Source organism: Mixophyes fleayi, chromosome 2 (genome assembly GCF_038048845.1).
Source record: "Mixophyes fleayi isolate aMixFle1 chromosome 2, aMixFle1.hap1, whole genome shotgun sequence".
NCBI classification, from domain to species: Eukaryota; Metazoa; Chordata; class Amphibia; order Anura; family Limnodynastidae; genus Mixophyes; species Mixophyes fleayi.
Window position 1 is genome coordinate 333,385,302 of NC_134403.1, and position 24,007 is coordinate 333,409,308.

A 24,007-nucleotide genomic window follows, 5' to 3' on the forward strand; every position below is an offset into this window, starting at 1 on the left:
TGACAGTTGCTGTGATGAGGTTTTATCTTTTCAAGAAGTGATTGAATAATTAGTACCGACAAAGAGGACCTGGAAGACAGGCTGTAATGTTCTCTGCATACCCAACATCAAGGCCTCCTCTGGGCTTTCAACTGTGTCATAATAAAATAGACAAAACAAAGTTATACAAATTATTCAGTGTAAGGCCTTGTCAATCGAAGATTAGTAATTAATATTACATAAAGAGAGACCAAATAAATACTTTGTCACATCATGGAATAAATAAACTGAACATTCTTATCTCACTCTAATTTATAAAATACTCATTGGATGTTTAATAATAGAAATTATGGAGCTGGGGAAGACAGTCAATAATAGAAATAATGGCGCTGGATGTTACCATATTTCTGTGAAAGTCACTGACTTATTTGAGTAAATAAACTATTCTGTGAGCAGCAATGTATGCTGCAGAGGATCATCAAAGGGCCACCAAAGCTAATATAAAAGTTGCCTATAAAAGATAGTTTTGGCTGCTTGCCAGGACTGAACACATTGAGGATAAAGCTGTGATCATGGGATAAGAACTGTTTTCTAAACACATTAATCTTAATACAAGTAAACTTAATTACACTGCAGACCATCTCTATGAACCGGATTGCACTTCTGATTGCACGGTCGCAGGGCTCTTCAGCAGAGGTACCCATTTCTGGTAAGTACTGGTGAAAGCTACATCAGTAAAACAGTGGAGAAGAACCACTATAGATGTTAGACACTGGGGTAACGTGGAGTGTGTAATTCTTCCCCCCAAAAATGTAAATTATCTTAAAATTAAAGTCTCAATATTCAGAAGTTTATTGGTTTATTGTAGACTTTTCATAAAATGAGCAACAATGATTGTCCTATATCATGGTACCAACTTGCTATAAATAGATATATTTACATACGCTTCTGATGTTAAATACTTTTGTGTCAAAAAAGACAAAAGTATTATAGGAGTGATACCTTTATTCACACTCCTGCCCGCTCCCTGCGCTCGGCCAACGACTGCCGCCTCTCCTCCACTCTTATCACACCTCTTCCCACTCCAGAATCCAAGACTTTTTCCATGCAGCCCCCCTTTACTGGAACGACCTCCCTCGTTCCATCCATCTCTCTCCTACTCTGTGCTCCTTCAAACGTGCACTCAAAACTCACCTCTTCCTCAAAGCCTACCAACCATCTACTTAACCCACATCTCTTCCCTTTAGCTCGTCCTCCCCTCTCTCCTCTTGCCTCAACTGGCTCCTCTTGTGCCTGGTCTGTTTACCCTCCCTTAGGATGTAAGCTCGTATGAGCAGGACCCCCTCCCCTCCTGTCTCCATACCTGTTCTTCCGCTCCGTCTTTACTGCATATGACTGGCCGGAGTTTATGAAGTATTGGTACTTTTTGTTCATTGTTCTGTATGGTTTCACCCTGTATAGTCTACTGTTAGTACTGTGTGCGGTGCTGCGGATACCTTGTGGCGCCTAACAAATAAATGATAATAATAATAATAATAATAATTGGCTAGCCCAATTTTTTTTATTATATTTGCTAGCTTTCAGAGCACAAAGGTCCTGTCACATACACTACTGAAAATGATCTGCCAGCACGAAAAACACTCTGAAATATTGAAGAGCTTTTTACCTAGCTGTTTTCTGCTCGGACACTGCTCTGTGGGGGGTATTCAATTGTTAGCGTTAACGGGGAAAAATGAGCGCTCAAAAAATCTTAGCGTTAATACGGTAATTACTCGCGAAATTTCAGCTCGCCGCTCCCTGAGCGGCGAGCTGAAATTCCGCGAGTAAACTACCGTATTAACGCTTTTCACGCGCAATATTACCGTATAAATGGTAATATTTTTTGAGCGCTCGTTTTTTCTTGTTAACGCTAACAATTGAATACCCCCCTGTGAGTGAATACCAGTGTGCAGATGTTTATCTCTATCATATACTGTATTTTAAGCATGTAATTATTTTGTGTGTAAACTATATGCTGCCCATTCACAGCTCCATTTGTTATACTATAACATAAAAAACATTTCCTGGAAATTGCATTTGTGACATTTCGTTCTGTGCAAGTGCTTACAATACAATATGTTCCAAAAGTGTTTTTTTTAGTACTGAAGCTACAAGATTTGCATTTACAAATATGAGCAAATATAAGAAAATATAAACTCTTATGACTATAACATGTTTCTTTCAAGATACTACTGTACAGTGACTACACCCATTGCTCTGCCTATAAGGAGGCAGCTGCTTCAGACACTACATTTTGGGGACCAGCAAAATGAATGGGATTAAAAATGCTTATTTTCCTGATAAAAATGATAAAATTGTGCTGGTTACCTTTCTTTTACATCTAATAATACTTAAAAATTGTATAAGACATGACAGTGGGCCCTATTCAGTTGCTAAAGCAGCAAAATTACTAATCCCCCCTCCCACCGATCGTACCCTATGTTATATCCATTATTAATGCGAGAAAACTGCACAATGATTTCACTTACCCTGAGTTGAATAGATATTTTGGATGGTTTGTGCCAGGTGTTGATCTATGTCTTTTAATGATAATGCCATTGATTGGAATGCTGTATTGTCACTTTCCTATTTCAAAGGAAAAATTAAGACTGATTTGTTTTTTAAAATTTCAGCTGCCATCACCAATATTGTTCTCTACAATGGTGTAATTATAACTTTCAAGTCCCCAGTGCAAAATGTGCTACTGGGCTTCTATAACGTTGGATGTATGGTAACACAGAACAGTAGGTATCTTAAAATCCTACTAGTCTTGTTTAGATTTTTCATTGCTGTGTATATATTTATTTTTAATGATATATTTTAATTGGATTAAGACGTTGCTCCTACCTCACATTCACTTGGTTTCAGTGTTATATTGGGGCCACTGCTGGTGCCATATAGAATGCTTTAAATGTGACATCTAACATGTTATATCATGTAAAGAACTGTGCATAATTGTATAGGACATCGCCGACAGTCTATGGCATTATAATACAATATATAGCCTTTATGTTGCATAATCAAACTTCACCAGACAGATATACAAAATACTTATAAAAACTGTAAAATACAAGTTACAGACATTATTAAGTATACGTTGTGATATAAACTAAATGCAGTACATATTATGTTACTGGATGATTCTGCCATGTTCCATGATGATTTGGCTGTGAAGCAAGTGATCAATATTAAACCTTCCTCTCTTGGGAATGGAACATATGACTTTTTTATATGCTGTTAAGATTTTAGTCTCATTTGTTTAAAAAAGAATGTTGAACCCTGCCCCTTGGATGTTTGAATACTTCATTAAATATTGGAGCAAGTATTATGAATTGGTCTTTGCCAGCCTGCCTGTTACTATTAGATTAGGTCTGCAATGTCTCCTAGCCAGCTGGCAGGGAATAAATTGATAAATCATTGCTGCACCACCATAACAGTCTCTGAGGGAAATGAAAACGATTTCATTACTTTAATCTGGTTCCAAAATTGTATTGGATAAATTAAAGCAGACATTTTTTTTCTTTTGAACAGATAATGTACAGTAAGCCCTTTTCTTATCCATTATACAGAATGCTGAAGTATTTAAATGGGAGCTTTATGTAAAAAATGGCTTATTAGGGAGTATTTTCCATGAAATAATATATAATTGAATTTTGCAATTAGAAAATGTATAGTTTTCGTCATATATATATTTTTTTATGACACCAAAATCTCCTCCCCTTCAAATTGGTATTCATCTTTTTGTCAGCAGAGCTGGTAGTAAGCCAGGAACAGAAAGATATAACTTATCTTTGTACTTCTCACTTCTTGAGAGCAAGTCTGGATTGCATCAAGTGTACAATCTAGAATCGAACTGAGCATTAGTATGTCTATGGTGTAGGAACTTACCATAGCGGATGTGTTACAATGCTAATTAAGAAAGGGCAACCCAGGTGGCATCTTCCTATGTTGTGACCCTTGTATTGCATCTTGTGCCGATAATGTCATATTTCTGTTGTGCAATGTAAAATTACATCAATGTATTTAAAGTTTCCAGGGGTATTGTAGTGGGGTAGGATATCACAAAACATGTCCCAATCAACTGTTACGCCACTCTTAACTGGCAAGCCGTGTGGGCACCATTCTACCCTGACTGCCAACTCAGAACTATGCAGGACTTGGTGCACTAGTGGTTGGAAAGACTTTACCAGAGGTGTCGGTTGGCTTGGAAGCATGGAATCATATAAAAGATGTGAACGGGTAAACGCAGGAGGGGAAAGGGGAGCCAAGGACTTAAAGTGCTTAAACCCCTTTGGTAATGTAAGGACTTATTGTTCATCCCTTCTCTCCGGCAGACTCCCCAGAGCCAGAACCACAGGCGGGCCAGGAAGGATCCGAACACTAAGGCAAACACCATAACAACCCTATAAGATTAATCAATTCAATTACACCCTGGAAGGCTATGTAGAGGTTTCTTAAAAGTCACACACCCATGGTAATTCTAAGGAAGTTAAAAAGATTATACCATTCTGGGGATAGTCATTGGAGTATGTTCTTGGCTATCTAGGAGTTAAGGCTCGGTTAATCAATGGAACCAAATCATGTGCATTGGTAGCGGACAAGGCTCTAAAGCTGTAAGGTTGCCAAAAGCAGGGGGACAGGTAGCTAAGACCGTACCTTGCAGTATAGGAGCAAAGACGTCTTTGGTCTGACAGAAAAGAAGAGAGCATAGCCTCTACTTTCGGTGTCAGTGAATCTTGAAGGGTGAGGATTGCTGAGTAGATTGGATAATGGTGATGCCCCTGGCTATTGTTAAATTGTTTGGTTTTGTTAAGTGTGGGTTTTCACAATAAAGTATATTTTTATAACTTTATCCAACTGATCTCAGCTTAAGTGAATTCCGAACCCATTGAGGTACTGGGTTCCCCAGCTGGCACACAGGCTGGCCCTGGGGAAGACCAGCCAACCTGTAGTCAAAAAGGCTTTATAATTTCCCGGTCTCCTCACAGGGGATAGCGCACAATGTACTGTAGGCTGAGGGCGATAACTAGTAAAGTGCATTGTAGAGTTAATTGCATTGTTCTTCCTAAACCATTTTGCACGGAGTTCCCAGTTTGTAATCTCCAACAGCAGATCAAGTAAATCCAATCTATCAAAAATGAAATGGGAGGTGAAGTCCATATTTAATACATTTTAACTAAAATGGAAGAAGGAGTAGATCTTTCTTTGTTATTCTAACATAACAGTAATCCAAGTGCTCAGCAGGCAGTTGATGGTGTTCTCTGTCTGTATATTATTAAACTTTAAACTTAGATTCTGCTTATCCTGCCCAAATGCATAGAATATATGTGGCTATTAAAATGGTTCATTTCTGCTATACATGTGTGACATCTGTGCACAATCAGGGACTTGGCTGGAATTCAGAACATATACAGCAAGGCTGCAAATATTGATAGGAAAGCAGATTTTTCCCAAAGAACCCTTGTCTTTAAAAATGAACTCAGCAGCAGGAGGTCCCTGTAAAATGAATCTATGTGGCTGTTTGCTGGTTGTCACTGGGCCTTATGAACATCCATCGAGTACATTTTATTACAAGTCTTTAAGAAAGGAAATAGACATAACCATGACGTTTATGGAGGAGGTGCTGGACCATTATGGCTTGATACTTATGTAAATCTTCTAACAATTGTTTATTCTTGTACAGATATAAATGTTGGTGCGGTACTACAAAGTAGTAACGTCCTCTTGCCCTTTCTGACAAAAGCTGTCATCCCTCCCCTGGACGTGTAATACTGTCATATTGTTCATTGTAATCAGGATGAGTAGTAAACCTCGTACACAGCAAAAAATTCTGTTCAAAATGGTACTAGTTTAATAATGTTTATATTTTCTCCAAGAAGCTCGCCCAAGAGTGATTTACAGGACAGGTGTTATTGGTGTATATTTTGGAGCTACATAGGTGGAAATAAATGTAAACTGATAATATTTTGATGCATCTGAAAACAAGAGAATAACTGGAATTTAGTCTTACCTCGGTGGGTTGAATCTTACGCATAATGGATGGCCGTGAGTCCATCAAGGTGATATACTCTTCAACCAACAGAGTAGACATTGATTCTAGTGAGGTACTGGGTTTAGATGTGTCATAGACAGTCTGTATGAGAGGTACAAGTAAAAGATAGTCTTCTTCTAAAAGGTTGACCTTGCTTTGCCTATGATAATAAGACATCACATTCCGCATACATCTTACAATGCCTGAAAGAAAGACAACAAGCACACATTTGTTCCCAACTGGCAGAGATCATGGGTAAGCGGTATATAATATGCTTATGAGGGTACAGTTATGTGATGGGAGGCACAGTATAGAGCAAGCTGGCTGGGGCAGTAACTTGCCATAAAGACTTGAGATCGAGGGACTGATTCTAAAGGATATTATAACTCAACAGACCCTGGTTTTGAACAACACAACAACAATCGACTTAAAGGATAGTAAACCAAGGTATGGGTGTTTATTGGCACTTTAATTTTCTACATATATACTGGGCATTAATATTCAATATTTTGTTTTTAGAATAATTCATATTGCAGTAAATTGTTCCTTTAATCAACATGTGAGAATGTCCATAGATATGAATATATTCACCAATCCAGCTTTGGGCCCTATTCAATACTTACTCTTGTTATCTTTCAGGTGCTGCAATGTTTGCTCCTTAGTGAGTAGTGTTTCGCAGTGTAGCGCTATCTCTCTTTCGGCTATAGACCGGGCTTTGTTCCTGGACACTTGTATCACATATTCCGTGCGGACTGTTAATAATATGAAAAATAGATTGTTAGACATAGATAATCACTTAATCATTACATTCCTACTTTATAGAATAAGTATATTAAAAGACACCTAGGAGTCTCGTGACCCTGTAAAACCATGTAGGCCACATGTTTTTGTACAGGTGACTTCAAATATCTGTAATAATATACAAATGGTGGTGCGTTATTTCATAGAATATATTATATGCACGATATGTTGAGAATGAACTGCAATTGAATTACTTCTCAATGAATTTGATACTATCATGAAAACAAATACTTAAATATATTGTACTTCTAAATGTAATTTTGTCGAAAAACCCCTCAAAATTATTTTTTTCAGTTTAACAATTTAGAGGTGAATATAGGTCTAGTAAGCACCCACAAGAGCCTTGTAAAAAAAAGTTGTAGAATTAACTATATTATTTGTGATATTTATTGCATTATTCACCCATTGTGCCTATCTAATAAAATATTACAGTTAGAAAGGAAATGCTGTGGCCCATATCAGCCAAGAGATACTAGCTTCTATGATATGACTAGATTAGATTCTGTGTTTTTAAATAAGCCGCAGCCAGTACATATAGGACTTTCAATATGTGATAGATGTGCTTAAATGACCACTAAGCTTATCATCAGCATCATCATCGTCATCAGCTATTTATATGATGTAATGAAGCTTATGATGTAATCTGTGTTAAGGAAAAAAGCTACTAATACCAGTCCCAAATATATATGTACAACAACTTTCTGTAGCTTGTCCCAACAAAATTTTTTTTTAGGCAAGGCTCTACAATGACAGGAAGGATGAAGAGGTGTAATACACCTGAGACTTCCCATCTGTAGGACTACTATTAGCCACTACATCCTTTTAAATACCTAAAATAGCTGCTAACATAAACAGCGCAGTTGCATACAATGCCAATAGTATTAATGAAGATGGACTTCACTAAATGTGGCTATAATACATAAATAAATAGATGATGATGATGATGATAATAATACTCAGATGAGTCTGGTGCCCCCTCTAATCTAGTGAGTTCCCTGATGGCTCCTATGGACCAGCGATGCACTTGTCACCCCCACTACGGCTTTCCTATTTCATGCAGGCAGCAATGTTGTCAATGCCCCTCCTCTGTGAACTTCCCATGACAGATCTACCACCACAGGTGAGGGGGTCCCGGCACTACTGGTCCAACCTCCAGAGACGCCTGCTCCTCTCTTGTGAGTAGCTGGCTCATGCACAGTGAAGCCCTGTTCTCACAAGGGCAGAGCAGGAGGGTGGTTCGGCATCGCTGAGCACTACTGCAAAGTTCCTATGCCCCTCTTCGACCACGAAAGGAGTGCATCTGTACACAGTTGGAGCCTGCATTGTAGGAAAGTTGGACCCCAGGTTAGTAGAATTTTATATTATTGCATAACTTAATAAACTCCACCCAAAACTGATTTTTCAGCCTTGGGAAGGAATTATCCTTGAACTCGTGACAAGGTATGGGAACTCCAGCTCCCGATGTATGCATGTTTTTTCCAGCAGTCAAACAATGATAATACAGGATCTTAGGTGCATCTATACAATACTGATAACAACTCTAAATAATTTTAAAGTTATGATTAAATATAATTAAAAGCTGCTTTCCAAGCATCTGCTTATTATTGGGTTGTGAACAAATAATACAATGTTATTTTACATTTTCCAACCTTAGCTACCTTTCATGTTGGACAGTTGTAATTTCCAAGTTATAGTTCTCAAACCCACAGGTATGGAGTTATTGAAGAGAGCGTGTAGTTTTACCTTCATGCTGGGTCTTTTTTCCAGAATATTGATCTATAGAGAATACACATTAGTCATGTGATATGTAAATAAAGCCAAGAAACCTAATTGTTATTACATATGTGGAAAAAGCAAGTAAGTCATTATTATTATATTTAATTCCTGAAGCATCAACATATTCTGCAGTGCTCTATTGCAGGTAGATAAAACAAACACTGGCTAAATACTGAACTGGTGCTGTCATTTCCAGTGGCCCCACTAAGTAGGCAATTTGTGTCTGTGCAGTAAAGTCTCTTTGGGGCATCACTGCACATGTGCTGCTCCCTTGCACAGAGTGGCCTGTTTTCATTTTGCTCTGGTCAGAGCAGAGAATTAGAAGTTAAGGGAGAAGGCGCCCATGCCGAAAAAATATATTTTTTGGTACTGGTAGGCTGGCAGGCCACCCCCAGTAAGCATGGCACCCTCCTACCACACTTACTGTGCTTCCCTTGTTCCGCTAGCCCTGGTTACATTATAGGTATATACCATGAGACAAAGAGGAAGGAGGGAGAAGCTAAATTATCAACTTTTGAAAGTGTATGTATTTTGTTGCCAATATAATATCAGGTATAAAACAATATAAGATAGTAATAATGTGCAGTTATTGGATTTATGGAGGCTCCTATTTTCTCACATTTAAGTGATTGTGTGCCCAAGAAGAAAATCTTCACTCACCACACCATCCTGAATATGTGAAGCCAAGAAATCTGACTGGCTCCTTAGAATATTACCGTCTTGCTGTTGCTGAGCAACATAGCCATGTATATTTTCTTCTAAACAGGAGCTGATGCTGGAAGCTAGTTGATTGTAAATGGCACCTGGAAGAGAAAAGACCCCATCCATAAATACCCATTATACAACCTGGAATATTAGTTACATGTGATATATACTATTAAAGTAATTCTATCGTTTTCAAATAAGCATTGCCCAAGAGATTGTATTGTGTTTACAAAGCACAAAGTAATTTATTTTAGCAGATGCAAAATTTAGCAGTTCAATACATAATTATAATACAGTAAGCCAATACCAAAAGATACATACCTACCGCTGCGCTCACTTGCGCTAGCTGCGCTCCCACTGGTTCCAGCGTACAGTACTTCACTCCAGAATACTGTGGTCAGAAAAGACTGAGGCCAGTGCCAGTGAGAGCTGTATTATATACACTCAGTGTTACAGTGAAAACAATGCAGATGGTGTGGTTTGCTTCTATTGGTCCAGGTATCAGGAAGGTCCAGAATGCTGCAGGTCATAGGCCAGTTCAAACCAAAATATCCAAAGGTGGGGGTCATCTCTCCAGGGGTTGTGCTCTGACTTTCCTGCCAAGAATCCAGTTACAACTAATCTATTAGCATTTTATAGTCAGTATTTCTTTAAACATTTATTCTCTAACATCGCTAACTAGAGTATGCAATGTGCGATCTCTTCGGCGAAGCAACCGCACAACTGCTGATGAATAGGGGATTAAAATTATACCAGATATGACACATTTCCTGTAACCTGACCCTTAAATAACACTAAAGTGTACCTATAATCATAATATATAAACTAATAATAAACTAAATACTATCTGCTCACAAATCACTGTGGAATGGAATCAATATAAATATGAAATATAGAAATAACTAAATGTAGTGCGAGTGCTTGCGTGCGTATTTTACCACGCGATCGAGCCATGCCATGTGTAGCGTGGCATACTGATCGCGAACGCACGGTAATACAATATTAACCAATATACTTTTGTTCATCCAATTATACGACTTCGACAATACCATGACACAACTGCCAATAGTCTGAATTTTTCAAAGACAGCCAGGAGGCATGGAACATTAGAAAAGCGGGTGTAGTTTTGCTCAAATTGGTGGTGAGGCATATTTTTTCCACAAGTTTCCAATTGGGACTATCGGTATGTCTGAGGGTTCACCAGAATGAATGCTGATGCAATTATGCTGAAATAGTATACAGTGAATTATTCGGAAAAAAAATCAGGAATTTTTCTACCAAGTTTATTTTCCATAAAGTATGTATAATGCATTGTCTGCAGATATATCATCCTCTATATATGTGCAGTTATATACAGTTGTTGGACAGTAGGTGTACATGACTTGTGAAAAGAATTAGTATCAGTGCTTCCTTCATGCAGAGGAAGTGACATAACTTTACCACTGACCTTTCACAGGACCAATAAAACTAAATATTTTAAAAAAACCTACCACACAAGCATACACATACACATTTTTACACATACACAAGCACACTTGGGAACCTATCATATTTTAAAATGATAAGTGTAAATGTATGACCTTCCAGAGCCTGGCAGGAAGTGATGTCATTGGCTAGGCATGCTGGGAAGTTCCTGTTCTCTGTTCTGCATTCTAGTTATGTATGTTATACTGAGTAAACATATTATGGTTCACTCCTGAGAGTTGTCACTCGTCTTCCTACACTCACATCTACATGGTGTCAGAAGCAGGGGCGGACCCAGACATTTGCCCTACCCGGGGCGATTTTAGGGGGGGCGATTTAGGCCCCGCCCCCTTTCTGTGTTCTAAGGCTGCCGGCGGCTGCACAGTATGTGCAGATTGTGTTTAAAACACAATCAGAGCAGCCGGGCAGCATACTGTCACTGCTGAACGGACCTGCACAGTGTGCAGCTGTCAGCAGCAAGCCCCTGGTAGGGGGGGCGATCGCCCCGATTATCGCCCCCCCCCCCCCCTCCCCCCCCCCCTGGATCCGCCACTGGTCAGAAGTTGGCAGAATTGGTTCAAGGTCTCAGCTACATTAGTCCTCCCATATTTGATGAAAACATTGCTGGCAACTGGCTCCAGTTCAGGAAGGAATGGAAAGCATACTGCATCACTGGGCTATCTGAAAAGTCAAAAAAGGTACAAGCATATACTTTACTAAGTCTGGCTGCACAGAGGCAGTAGATAAAGCAGACACATTTGTTTATGAAGAAGTGGAGGATAATGGTGACCCTGAAGTGCCACTATGAGAGTTTGAGGAAATATGTTTACCGTAAAGAATGTAATAATGATTATATATTATATAATATATATTTAATACCACAAACCAAAAGAGTGATGAGAATGTGCAATTATATATGTCAACATTAACACTAGCAAAAAAATTGGATTTTGGCGCCATCGCCAACGAACGAATTAGATACAGAATTATTTGTGATATTCATAATGATACTGTATGCAGACAGTTGTTAACAGAAAGGAAATTGACATTAGAAATTACCCTATACATATTCATGCTTAATCAACAGTCTGAGAGGAGTACAAGGGAATTAAGGAAGGAGACAGAAGTATGTAGTGTACAGCGCCAATAGATGCAATGCAAAAACTGTGGTGTGCACCACCCACCTGACTTTTATAAACGCTGTAACTCATGTACTAAATGGAACCACTTTGCAAAATGCTGCAGATCCAAATACACAATGGGAACTAGCCAACACTTGAAAGACTGAGTGAAAGACAGTCACATAAAGTTGATAGCGGGAAGAAGAAGGTGTGGGAGAGGGAGGGAGGAGAAATGCAACAGGGGGGTAGCAGTGAAGCGGTGAAGAACAATATACTTTTTGCTAGGGAATATAGCAAATGATTATAGCTCGTTTTGCAGTTTTCAATGCTGTAGCTCTTTTGCTTTGCGTCTATAGCTCTTAAGCGGTGTATATACACCGCTTAAAAACTATAGACGAGAATGGTCGAATAAATTACTTCTGTCATGCCTGAGGCAAAAATCTTCAGTACACTGGATGCTAAATGTGGATTGTGCAAGGAGTGGTGGATGCACATAGGCAGTAATGGATAGATAATGTACGAGCTGCTGGGTGAAAAGGAGTTAACCACACTCCTAAGTTTACAATATGAAAGGATGGTCCACTAAGCACTTCAGTACATATGGAGAAAGAACATGTATATTTAAAGGAATGTAAATGAAAGTAGTCTTTTAAGATCAGACGAGGAGGAAGAGGGAGAAAATTGCACCAACAAAAAGCACAAACCATCCACCCATCAATAGTCTCCCCTAAACAATTAGGGATATTCAATCTTAGTGTTCACCAGCTATCTGACACTGAAACATCACTATTAGGGAAATGCATCAAATTTGCCCCCACCCGGCAGCTTAACAAATTCGAAACATATTTGGACATTCAACAATTTGTTCGCAAAATTTGTCTGAAAAAACATTTTGCACAAACCAAACTCTGATACTGCCCTACACCCGACAACAAATACAGACACAACAATCTCAGACCTTTAGTCTTCATTTTATCCCATCCAGGTCAAAAGTAGCTACATTAACACATTTGAGAAGTTCCTCACAGATGACATAGAGATCATGGACACAAGATTATCCAATAAGACACAGCCTAATCTCACAAAGAAAGAGAGAATGGCATGAAACACCTTGAAGACCAACACCAATATAATCTTTAAACCCGCAGATAAGGGTGAAGGCTTAGTTATTCTTAGCCAAAGTAACTACAAGCTGGAGGCCCATAATATCCTGAATCTCATCCCTTACAACAGACTAACAACAGACGCTACACCCACGTTCCAAAATGAACTGTCCAATCTCTTAAAATTCGAGAAAGAGATCAGTATCCTCAACACCATGGATCAAATTGATTTTCTACTTAAAGGCATCAAATTCATACACAAAACTACACCTGGTTCGACAACAATTACAATCTCCAGCACAGAGGCACTGCTATGGGCACCAAGTTCGCACCAAGTTATACCAACCTCTTCATGGCAAAATGGGAGGAGGATTACATCTGGAGCAGGGAGGACATTGGTGTGAACCTGATGCTCTGGAAGAGATACATTGATGATGTCCTCTTCATTTGGAAAGGTGACCTCAATTCTCTCACCACATTCCTGGATTACATAAATGACAAAAACAGCAATATCCAATTCACATCACAAATGAGCAAGCAACAGGTAGAGTTTCTAGATTTAGAGATATCCATATAATACCACTATATTATCACCAGGACTTTTCACAAGAAGTTGGATGTTAATAGCTACATCCTAGCCTCCAGCCACCATAACCCAAACTGGTTATCCAACGTTCCTTTGGGCCAATTCACCCGGATATGTAGAAACTGCACAAATATTCAAGACTATGATGCACAAGGTAGGTCACTCCGATCCCAGTTTCTAGATAAAGCATACAACAAAGATATGGTAGAGCAGGCTTTCACCCAAGTCAGGGAACTCGATAGGAATGCCCTAATCACAAAATAAAATAGAAGACACACAAGGAAAACTCCTCCAATGAGGTATATTTCATCACCAAGTACTCCACATCAGCCAACAAAATCACCAAAGCAAACAGGAAACATTGGAAAAATCTCCTGAAGGATCCCATTCTATACCACATTCTACCAGTCAATCCCAAAGTAGTTTTCAGAAAAGCGCCCAGCCTCAACAGAACTCTTGTACGCAATCATATCGCCCGACACAACTTAGGCAAACACTGATCAATACCCCCTCCAGGCCAAGTGGATTTTACCACTGTGGCCAATGTGTGGGATGCAAAAAACATGAAAATTAGGGCAACAAAACCCACATTAAGCTTTCATCTCAGGTCACGACCAAAAAGTTTCCAATAAACCAGTTCATGTCTTGCAACAGTACAAATATCATCTACCTGCTGGAGTGCACATGCAAATTCCAATATGTAGGACGCACAATCAGAACACTGAGAGTCAGAATAAACGAACACATTCGCAACATCAAAAAGGGATTTTTACTTAACAGTGTATCAGATCAATTCCACAAAATACACAAATCCAACCCCGAAGGCCTGAATTTTCATGCTATCAAGCAAGTAGAAAAAACTGGAGAGGAGGGGACTTCATTAAGCAAATTAACAGGGAGGAGGCAAGTTGGAGCTACAATCTTAAGACACCCCCCAGGGAATTAAATATTGACTTTGATATTAAGTCCATACAAGTCAATTAAATCCCTCGTCTTCCTACATTACAGGTTAGGACATTCGATGAAACACTCGCATATTAGCATCTACTCATATTCCAAAGAAATATCTCGGGGTGAATTCACTCACTCACTAACGACTATCAGTCACACGATTTGGACCTGTAGGCCATATCACTACGATATCTTTCTCAATAGGAAACTGGGCACATACCCGTATTATATCCGTGATACAACCTACACCACACTTCCAAGCATGCACCCATGTGACTCAGATCGCAGTATCATAAACCAATAATTACTATTAATCACCATTATTAATTATAGTGTCAGTCATTACTGTTAGCCATTAATGTCAGCAGTGGCACCTCATTATTGGATTGTAAAGAACGGCCTCACCTCGTCTAAACCCATCTTGTAATAGGTATTGTACCATAATTATTACTTTTACACTAGTGTTACTCATCAATCACTAGTGTCCATCTATTTATATTTTATTTGTATTTTATTTGCATTCCATTTATATTGGTTTGAATCCCATACCCCCTCTATTACTTCATTGACCATTAAACCCCAGACCATAACCCATTAAGTGCACATCAGACCAGTTTATGTCTCACACATAGAATCGCCCACCTTGGCCCAGAGTATTTCTAGTACCTTTTGTACCTTCTCTATTTTCTATATATTTTTATATTCTTTATATACTTGTACTTGTTATACTTGTTGTTTGTGTATTTTGTTTATTTGTTGCACTATTTGCCATCTCATTACTATTACTATATCCACTTATAATTATTGTACCCACCCCAGTTAAGGAATCTTCAAATTAGATCCCTATTGGTAATCATTCACATAATATTATTACATGTTCAGTGGCCACTAGATATCCAAAGTATGCCAGATACAGGACAACATGTATCCACTACAGTAGCCAATCCACTGGCAATATGTTCTCAATCAATCATTAGCTGTCCCATTCTTTATAACAGTCACTCCCACTAGCAATCATTAACTCCTTGAGAAAGTCCCGAGCCGGACAAAATGCATCAGAGTATATTACTTGATCACCTCTGCACATTTACTGTTGCAATTTTTGTTATTGCTAATAAAGTTTGTTGACAATACATCACTATGTAGAATAATTCTTCCTTTGAGTTCGCTAGCTGCGCGTGCGCAACATCCAGCATCGCGCTGCATCCAGCTGACTATACCAAACTCTCACAGAAGAACATAGCGGACGGCTGGAGTAATGATTCCATGACCATCAGAGGAGCCCACCACAGCACGATCCCCACCACCAGAAACATCATACCAGGCGTTATTTCTACTAGTTGGAGGTAATTACACAGCAACCTCCACATACACTGAGGGCAACGGAGATACCGCTCGCAGTCTCCTGGCATCCATCTGCACCATCTGAATAGCGGTTAAAATCGGCATCACAGTCACCACACTTTGTGATCACCAGACTGTTTTTGACCCATGAACTTGTCAGAATATTCATACCACCCTGTGCCATCATCCCCCTCCATATACCATACAGCCCACCACGCTGCACTGAACGCTAGTCACATTCTTTCTTGCTCAGTTTATATATCTGCATTAAAAAATGTGGATTTTGGCAGTTACCTCTGGACAGAGTCATCCAGGCTCCCCACATTCATGAAACCCACTGGACAATATGCTTTTCTTGCGTATGCCTTATGCCTGACCACTGAAAGTGAAGTTTTTCAACGATGCATGGAACAGCTCTTTGCAGGATACCTGTGTGAAATCATTGTTGATGACATCCTCATTTGGGGTCGCAACATACAAGAACACGTCAGCACCTTTATCAGGTGTTGGAAAGGATCCATGCCACAAACTTAAAGCTCAACCCAGACAAATGCATGTTCCCAGTGTCAGAATTTCCATATGTGGGTCACCCCCTCCCTGACAAAGGGGTCAAGAGAGACTCTGAAAAAAAGGCAGCCATTCAGCAAATGCCTGAGGACAAAACTCAGTCTTCACTGATATTTGGGAATGACAAACTACCTGTCAAAATGTATCCCCAATTACAGTGAGACAACAGCACTACTATGACAGCTCCTACACCAAGATACAGAATGGAGCTGGCAGGAGCCACAACAAGTATTTGCCTGTCACAAGTTCCATGACTTTATATATATAGACATCCTGTCACTGTTGAGACAGACAATAAACCACTCATAAACATACTGAAGAGGCCTTTGCATAATGCTTCTGCTTCATACAAAGAATGATGCTCAAATTACAGAGATACCATCTGGATGTAGTATATAAGTGTGGCAAAGAATTATGGTTGTGGTTGTTGCCCATTCCCGGGCCTACTTACCTCACACTGAGTGCCCAGAAGTTGAGGATGAATATGACGTCATGTCTGTGCAAATATTATCTTCCAACCAAATGGATGAGCTACAGCGGGAAACCTCTGTACCTTCAGCTGTCTCAAATCATATAGCAAGGGTGGTCCCAGTTCTCAAGAGATCTCACAAGATTTGTGCCCATTCTTTGCCATGAAATATGAGCTTACGCTGTCTGATGAAGTTATCCTGAGAGGTCAACGATTCATAATACACTCTGCAGAAGTACTACGCTGAGCAGCTCCACCAGGGATACCCGGGCCTTGAAGCCACCAAGCGGAGGGCCAGAGAGTCATTATATTGGTCCACCATGTTCAGTGACATTAAAAAAAAAGTCTCCATATGTGGCCTCTGCAATGCTCTCAAAGTACATTGACCCAAACAACCTTTTCACCTACACAAGATTTCTGACTTGCCCTGGTCGGTCACTGCCGCAGACTTTGAATAGAGAGGAAGGGTAGATCTAGTTTTGGTGGACTCTTATTCAGGGTGGTTTGAGATTGACTACCTACCAAATCACACCAGCATTATTGTTGTTGTCAAGCTCAAGAGACACTTTACTACACATGGCATCCCACAACAACTTATTACAGACAAATCCATTAAATTCATGAGTAGAGAGTTGAAAGAGTTTGCAAATATCTGGGACTTTCAACACACTACCAGCAGCCCCGACTATCCTCAATCCAATGTGCTCTCAGAAAGAGCTGTGCGCTCAGCCAAACACCTGCTGGAAAAACATGATAACACGGATATCATTGCAGCATTGCTTATCCTAAGAGATACTCCACAGGATGGTTTACCATCACATGCCCAGCGGTTATTGCTGCGCTGCACCAGGACTCTAATCCCTGTTATTAAGCAACAATTGCAACAACAATAACAAACATGAGTACAACAGTACTTATCTCAGAGCAGCTGTCCAACAAAAGAAGTTATGACCGAGCAGTGCATCATCTTCCACATCTTGTTTCAGGTCAAGTTGTCCAAATGCAAGCTCCTTCTCGATATGGATAAACCTGCTACTGTTCTCAGAAACACTGCTCGTTCCAATAGTTACATAGTACAAGCTGAGGGTGCCACTTATGAGTGTAATTGTCGCCACCTGCTGAGTGTGCCTGAGGAAGTTACTCTAGCTAATTATCCATCTATGTTTCACTCCTGAGAGTTGTCACTTCAGTCTTTCTACACCCACATCTACAATAACAGAGGGCAATAACTTGAAACTACTCCAGTTTTAAGTGAAGCTAAAGTTATAGTTCTCTCGCCTAACGTTGTTGCATTGCCATTTCTAGCATTGCACAATCTCTATGCAGGAAAGCATATATTGACATATATTTATATATGCAAATCCATATAGTATGATTAGTTGCTAAAAGACAAAGATGGAATCCCCCGAGAGAAAAGCTTTACATTGTATAGTTTCCTCACAAATTCTGGGAACCAGACAAATTAAATTTGTTGCTGATTATCACTATTTTTCTTGCAATAGCTGGCAGGAGATTTTGAACTTCAACACATTAGGCTTATCTTGTGTCGGGAGTTGTCATCTAGTCCATGTTCAAAATCCTCAAGGCAGTCCCAATGGGTAGCTGGTCTGACCAGCAACTAAGAGCCCCAGACTCTGGATACCTTCCACTGTGCTAGTTGGGAAAGGGGGGATTCCAGTAAAATAATTCATTTGGTCTCAATGCTACTGTGATTTTTTTTCCAATGCACTTCAATTTTAAAACCTCCATAATCTTAATTGTATGTATGACATTTCTATTTTTAATAGGATCAGACCTGTGAGCATTTAATTAAAACATATATATGGTGAATCCCATGAAAGTCTGCATGAAGTGTACAAATACCTGACAATATAATTGACCTTGACCCATCCTGCTTCTCTGCCGCGCTTGAACCACTCCTTTCTCCCATCTCCTCTCTGGGAGTTTTAAAGCCCCTGCTGCTCTGTCCACTTTCCCTCCTGTCACACACTTTGAAGTCCTCTCACTCCTACCTCCTCTTACTCCTAAACCTGTTCTCTTGACCTTGCTCCCTCCTGCCTCCTCCATTCTCTCCTCTAACACTTGCAGTCTCCTAGTTAACCTTTTCAAGCTATCTCTCTCTGCCAGCTTCTTTCCTTCTGCCTCAACACTTCTATTGTCAAAAAACCATATATAGACCTTTCCTCTCTTTTCAGTTATCTCTCCATATGCTGACTTCTATTCCTTTTCAAACGTCTTGAAAAGCTAGTCTACAACCATTTAACACTTTCTCATCGTTCACTCTTTGCTTGAGCCTTTACAACCAGGCTTCCACCTTCTTCACTCCACCGAGACTGCCATCAAGAAGGTGACTAATCAACTCTTGGCTAAACTGAAGGGCCATTTCTCCCTGCTCTTGCTACTTGACTTTTTTGCCACTTTTGGCAGAGTTCATCATCTCCTGCTTAACTCCCTTCACTCCCTTGACCTTTATGACATTGTTCTTTACCAGTTTTACCTCTTACCTCTCTGACCATTTCTTCTGGCGCCTGCTGCACTTCTGTCCCACTTTCTGTTGTAGTTCCGCAAGGCTATGTTCTTTACCCATACTTTTCTCTCTTTACAACTCCTCTCGTGGTCAACCCATGAACTCCTTTGACCTCCAATATCACCCTTATGCTGATGACACACTAATTTACCTTTCCTCCCCTGTCCTTTCACCCTCTCTCCTCTCCCATGTGTCCGACTGCCTCTCTGCCATCTCCACCTGGATGGCTGGATGCTATCTCAAGCTCAACATATCCAAAACTGAGCTTACCATCTTTCCACTGCATAGCATCATATTCCCTCTTCTTATATCCAGAGGTTGATGGTGTTGCCCTCATCCCCTATTCCACCATGCGCTCCGCTAGGAGGTCCTCATTGACACTGGCCTCAATTTCACTCCCCACTTCCAGTCCCTTGTCCACACCTTCCAAAAATTGCCAAGATTCACCCTTTCCTCTCCCTGGATGGCAAGAGACATGCCATGCCATCTCATGCCCTGTTTATTGCAATCTTCTCATCTCTGGCTTCCTTGTCAAATGTCTATCCTCCATGAAATCTGGTCTGAATGAGGTATCGAGACTAATCTTCCTCTCTTTATGTTCCTCTTCTGTAATGCCTCTCTGCAAAACCCTCCATTATGCTTCCCATTCCCTCCAGTGTACAATTTAAGTTTCTTACCTTTACACCTTACCCTTAATGCCTCCCACTCCGAAATCTCCGACATTGTTAAGATATACTCCCCTAGTCACCTACTACGTTATGTCAATGACCTTCGGCTCTCCTCATCCCCTATCACCACCACTCCCGCCTTCAGGACTTTGGCCGTGCTGCTCCCAACATTTACAGCTCCCTTCCCCACCCAACCAGACTCGTCCCCAACATTGAATCCTTCAAATGCTTCTTCAAAACTCACCTGCTCACTTGTCTACCAGGCCCCATACTAAGACAATTCCCTCCTCATGCTCCACCTGCACCTTTCACTCGAGCTCTATTGTCTCCGTTTTCTACCCTAATCCTCTTCAATGCATTCACAGGTTTGACCCTCTCTACCTCCTATCTCCTCATCCTCTTTGTAATGTTTCCTTTGTTCTAATTGTGTCTTCTTATGTAGTCCCTTTCTCTATAGTCTCCTGTATTGATTTTTACTGATTCTATTGTTTCTATCATCCCTTACTTATCTTTATTTTTTCTGTTTGCTTTTGCGCAGCGCTACAGACTCTGTGGCAGCATATAAATAAAATGATTACGATATATGCAATTTCTAGCTCTGAATGTTATCAACACATTCATAACAGCAGCTATGTAATTATAGATTGTCCTATAGTTGTTATTCAGTTGCAGTACCTGAGTGTAAAGCTTTGGCTGCTTTTTCCAGGACAAAAATCTTCTCAGTTTCGGAGAGGTCATTGAAGAATTTAACGTTACTCTCAGTCATCTGCTGCTGGACGGCATCGTACAATTTGCCAGTAAACTCCTTCCACTCCTGTTGAGGATGAAAAAGAAACAGGTCTATTAAATAAAGAAAATGACTGAACATGTGCATATGTGTTAAACATCCATCTTTATCAAACTTGAATTCTATTGGTTGCGGTACTTTATCATCCTTTGTCACCATCAGTTGAAGAGTCACTACAGTCATAGCCAAAAGTTTGAGAATGACACAGGTATTGTTTTTCACAAAGTTTGCTGCTTCAGTGTTTTTAGACCTTTTTGTCAGATGTTGCTATGATATACTGAAGTAAAATTACAAGCATTTAATTAGTGTAAAAGGCTTTTATTGACAATTACATTGAGTTTATGCAAAGAGTCAATATTTGCAGTGTTGACCCTTCTTTTTGAAGACCTCTGCAATTTGCCCTGGCATGCTGTCAATCAACTTCTGGGCTACATACTGACTGATGGCTGCCTATTCTTGCCTAATCAATGCTTGGAGTTTGTCAGAATTTGTGGGATTTTGTTTGTCCATCTGCCTCTTGAGGATTGACTACAAGTTCTCAGTGGAATTAAGGTCTGGGGAGTTTCTTGCCAATGGAACCCAAAATGTCGATGTTTTGATCCCTGAGCTACTTAGTTATCACTTTTGCCTTATGACAAGATGCTCCATCATGCTGGAAAAGGCATTGTTCATCATCAAACTGTTCTTGGATGGTTGGGAGAATTTGCTCTTGGAGGGTGTTTTGGTCCCATTTTTTATTCGTTCTTGGGCGCCCTGAAGCCTTCTTCACAACTATTGAACTTCTCTCCTTGAAGTTCTTGATGATCCAATAAATGGTTGATTTAGGTACAACCTTACTAGCAGCAATATCAGTGCCTGTGAAGCCCTTTTTGTCCCCAAATTCCTCTTGGCAGACCTACAGGCACATATTGGACTGAGCACAGCATATAATGGGTGGATGTTGCAGAGAGCACAAAGAATCGCAAATGTGGAAGTGCAAACATTCACTTATACTGTGCCTGCTAAATAACTTTAAATAACTTTAATAGCATGTAAATATGATGGAGTGTTAATGGTAGCTTTAATTTGAGATAGTTATTGCAAAATGTACATTGTGATGATCAGTAGATTGTCCTATTACCATTAAGTATGAGTCATATTATAAAATAAAAAAGTGTTCACAGCATAATTTCATTATATGATATGGGACAATTACATATTTGCCAACTCTCCCGGAATGTCCAGGAGACTCCCGCATTTTGCGAGAGTCTCACGGATTCCCGGGAGAGTGTGGCAATCTCCCGGATCTGCCCACTTTCTAGTGAAGTGGGCAGAATTAGGTCCCAAACGCTGCGATTCCCGGTGAATGACGCGCATTTTGGAGCCCCGCCCCCTGTCACTCCCCCGCAGCCTCCCGGAATCGAAGATTATAGGTAAGTATGGCAATTAGTAGAAAAACTGCAGCCATTTTACAGCTTAACATTTCTCTCCTAACACCCAGAGTGGTTGTAAAACTGCAGTTTATGTTGATTTGTAACATTAATTTACCTGTAGATTTTGAATCTGCAGCCTTGTTTTTTCAAGCCACGGGAGACTTGTCGAGCCTGCTGCCATGTCTTCCCCAGTTTTGTATACTGGTAGGACAGAAGCTTTAGTTGCTACAACAAACTATGCAAAGCTGCACTGAGAAATAGCAGAGGACAAACACACAAGTTCATTTACATTGTAATGACATAAAGCAGATTAACTCATTTTCAGCCAGAAGAACTTGACTGCAAAGGTATCATGAAAATATAAGAGCTTATAGAGGACACATTAATAACTGATTAGTTGAGTTTTTTTTAACTTATAAAATTATTTTTGTAAAGACTGTACAAAAAAGAACAGATCTGAAATCCCTAGGGGAATTGGGGCCTGCAAAAAATGCCCCCGACCCCAAGTAAAGACAGACCAATGCTGTGAGCACTGGGCCTTCTCCCAACACCCTCTAGTGGGTACTAGGGTAATTAATGTGTAATAGTTACCAATAGCATTTTTCGGTGTGACATTACTGGTAACCGCAAGCCCTGGTATCAGGGCCCACAGGGATCTGTAGCGTCACCACATAGAAAAGTACTGTAAAAAAACAGACACCATAGAAAAAAATAATTTATTTAAATAAAGACTCTCCTAATACCTTGCACATCACTTTACTAATCGCTTAATTCAATTCGTCCAGCTGCTGCTAGTGATATTTGCTCTGGACACATGTATATGCTAGGTTTGAGGATGCACCTATCTGTAACTCAGAATACAGATGTAGAAATATAATTGAGCAGATCCATATTTGTATATGCAAATGGTAAACTTTTATGTTTAACCTGTTTATGTTTAAGCACAAATACACACACATATACACACACTAAACATAAATATGTCCATGACTAAAGATGCCAAACAACAGTACGGGGAGAGATGAGTTATAACATTCGGCAGGAAAAAAGAAGAGATAATCTCCTGTCTAGTCCTGTGCATCCAGTAGTATTGGGGGATCTTCCAAAAACAGTCTTGTTTTGTATACCACGTTGTGTGTTTAAAGCAGTGATAAAGGAGTTGTTTTCTGGCTACTGCAGATACGATCATTAACAGTATTCTATCTCTTTTTATATTTGTCAGTAAAAATATGGTGATACCCTGGACTGGTGTAATTTAATCTTTTATGCTTAGTTGACCTTTGTTAATGTTTTCTGTATACATCAATATAGAGTAGTGTTTGCAACAACATTAAAAAATATAAAAGCAACTGTATTTCTGTGTTTATATGATTCAATGGGGAGAGGCTGATGCATGATCTAACACAGTAGTGCTTAAATTTTTCTTTTTCAATTGACACCAATGGGTAAATGTATCAAGCTGAGAGTTTTCAGCGGGTTTGAAAAGTGGAGATGTTGCTTATAGCAACCAATCAGATTCTAGTTATCATTTTGTAAAATGCACTAAATAGATTATAACTAGAATCTGACTGGAGCACATGAATTAATTGTATCACCAGCATCGAGCGGTGGCTGAAGGTGAATGTTAGAGCAATTACCAGTGGGTCAGAATCTTGAATCCAGAAACATACTAACAGA

General features: G+C 39.8%; 1 protein-coding gene across 1 annotated transcript; it reads right to left on the reverse strand.

The window, feature by feature from the left end:
* Positions 1-30: 30 nt before the first annotated feature.
* Positions 31-22,689, reverse strand: LOC142139967 (uncharacterized). The gene is made up of 8 exons (XM_075197830.1): positions 22,446-22,689; positions 20,807-20,945; positions 9,287-9,429; positions 8,509-8,626; positions 6,673-6,801; positions 6,029-6,252; positions 2,508-2,604; positions 31-131 (listed from the first exon to the last, which is right to left on the reverse strand). Exons 1-8 carry the CDS (start codon positions 22,509-22,511, stop codon positions 31-33), a joined length of 1,017 nt encoding a protein of 338 aa, XP_075053931.1. The 5' UTR covers positions 22,512-22,689.
* Positions 22,690-24,007: the final 1,318 nt, after the last annotated feature.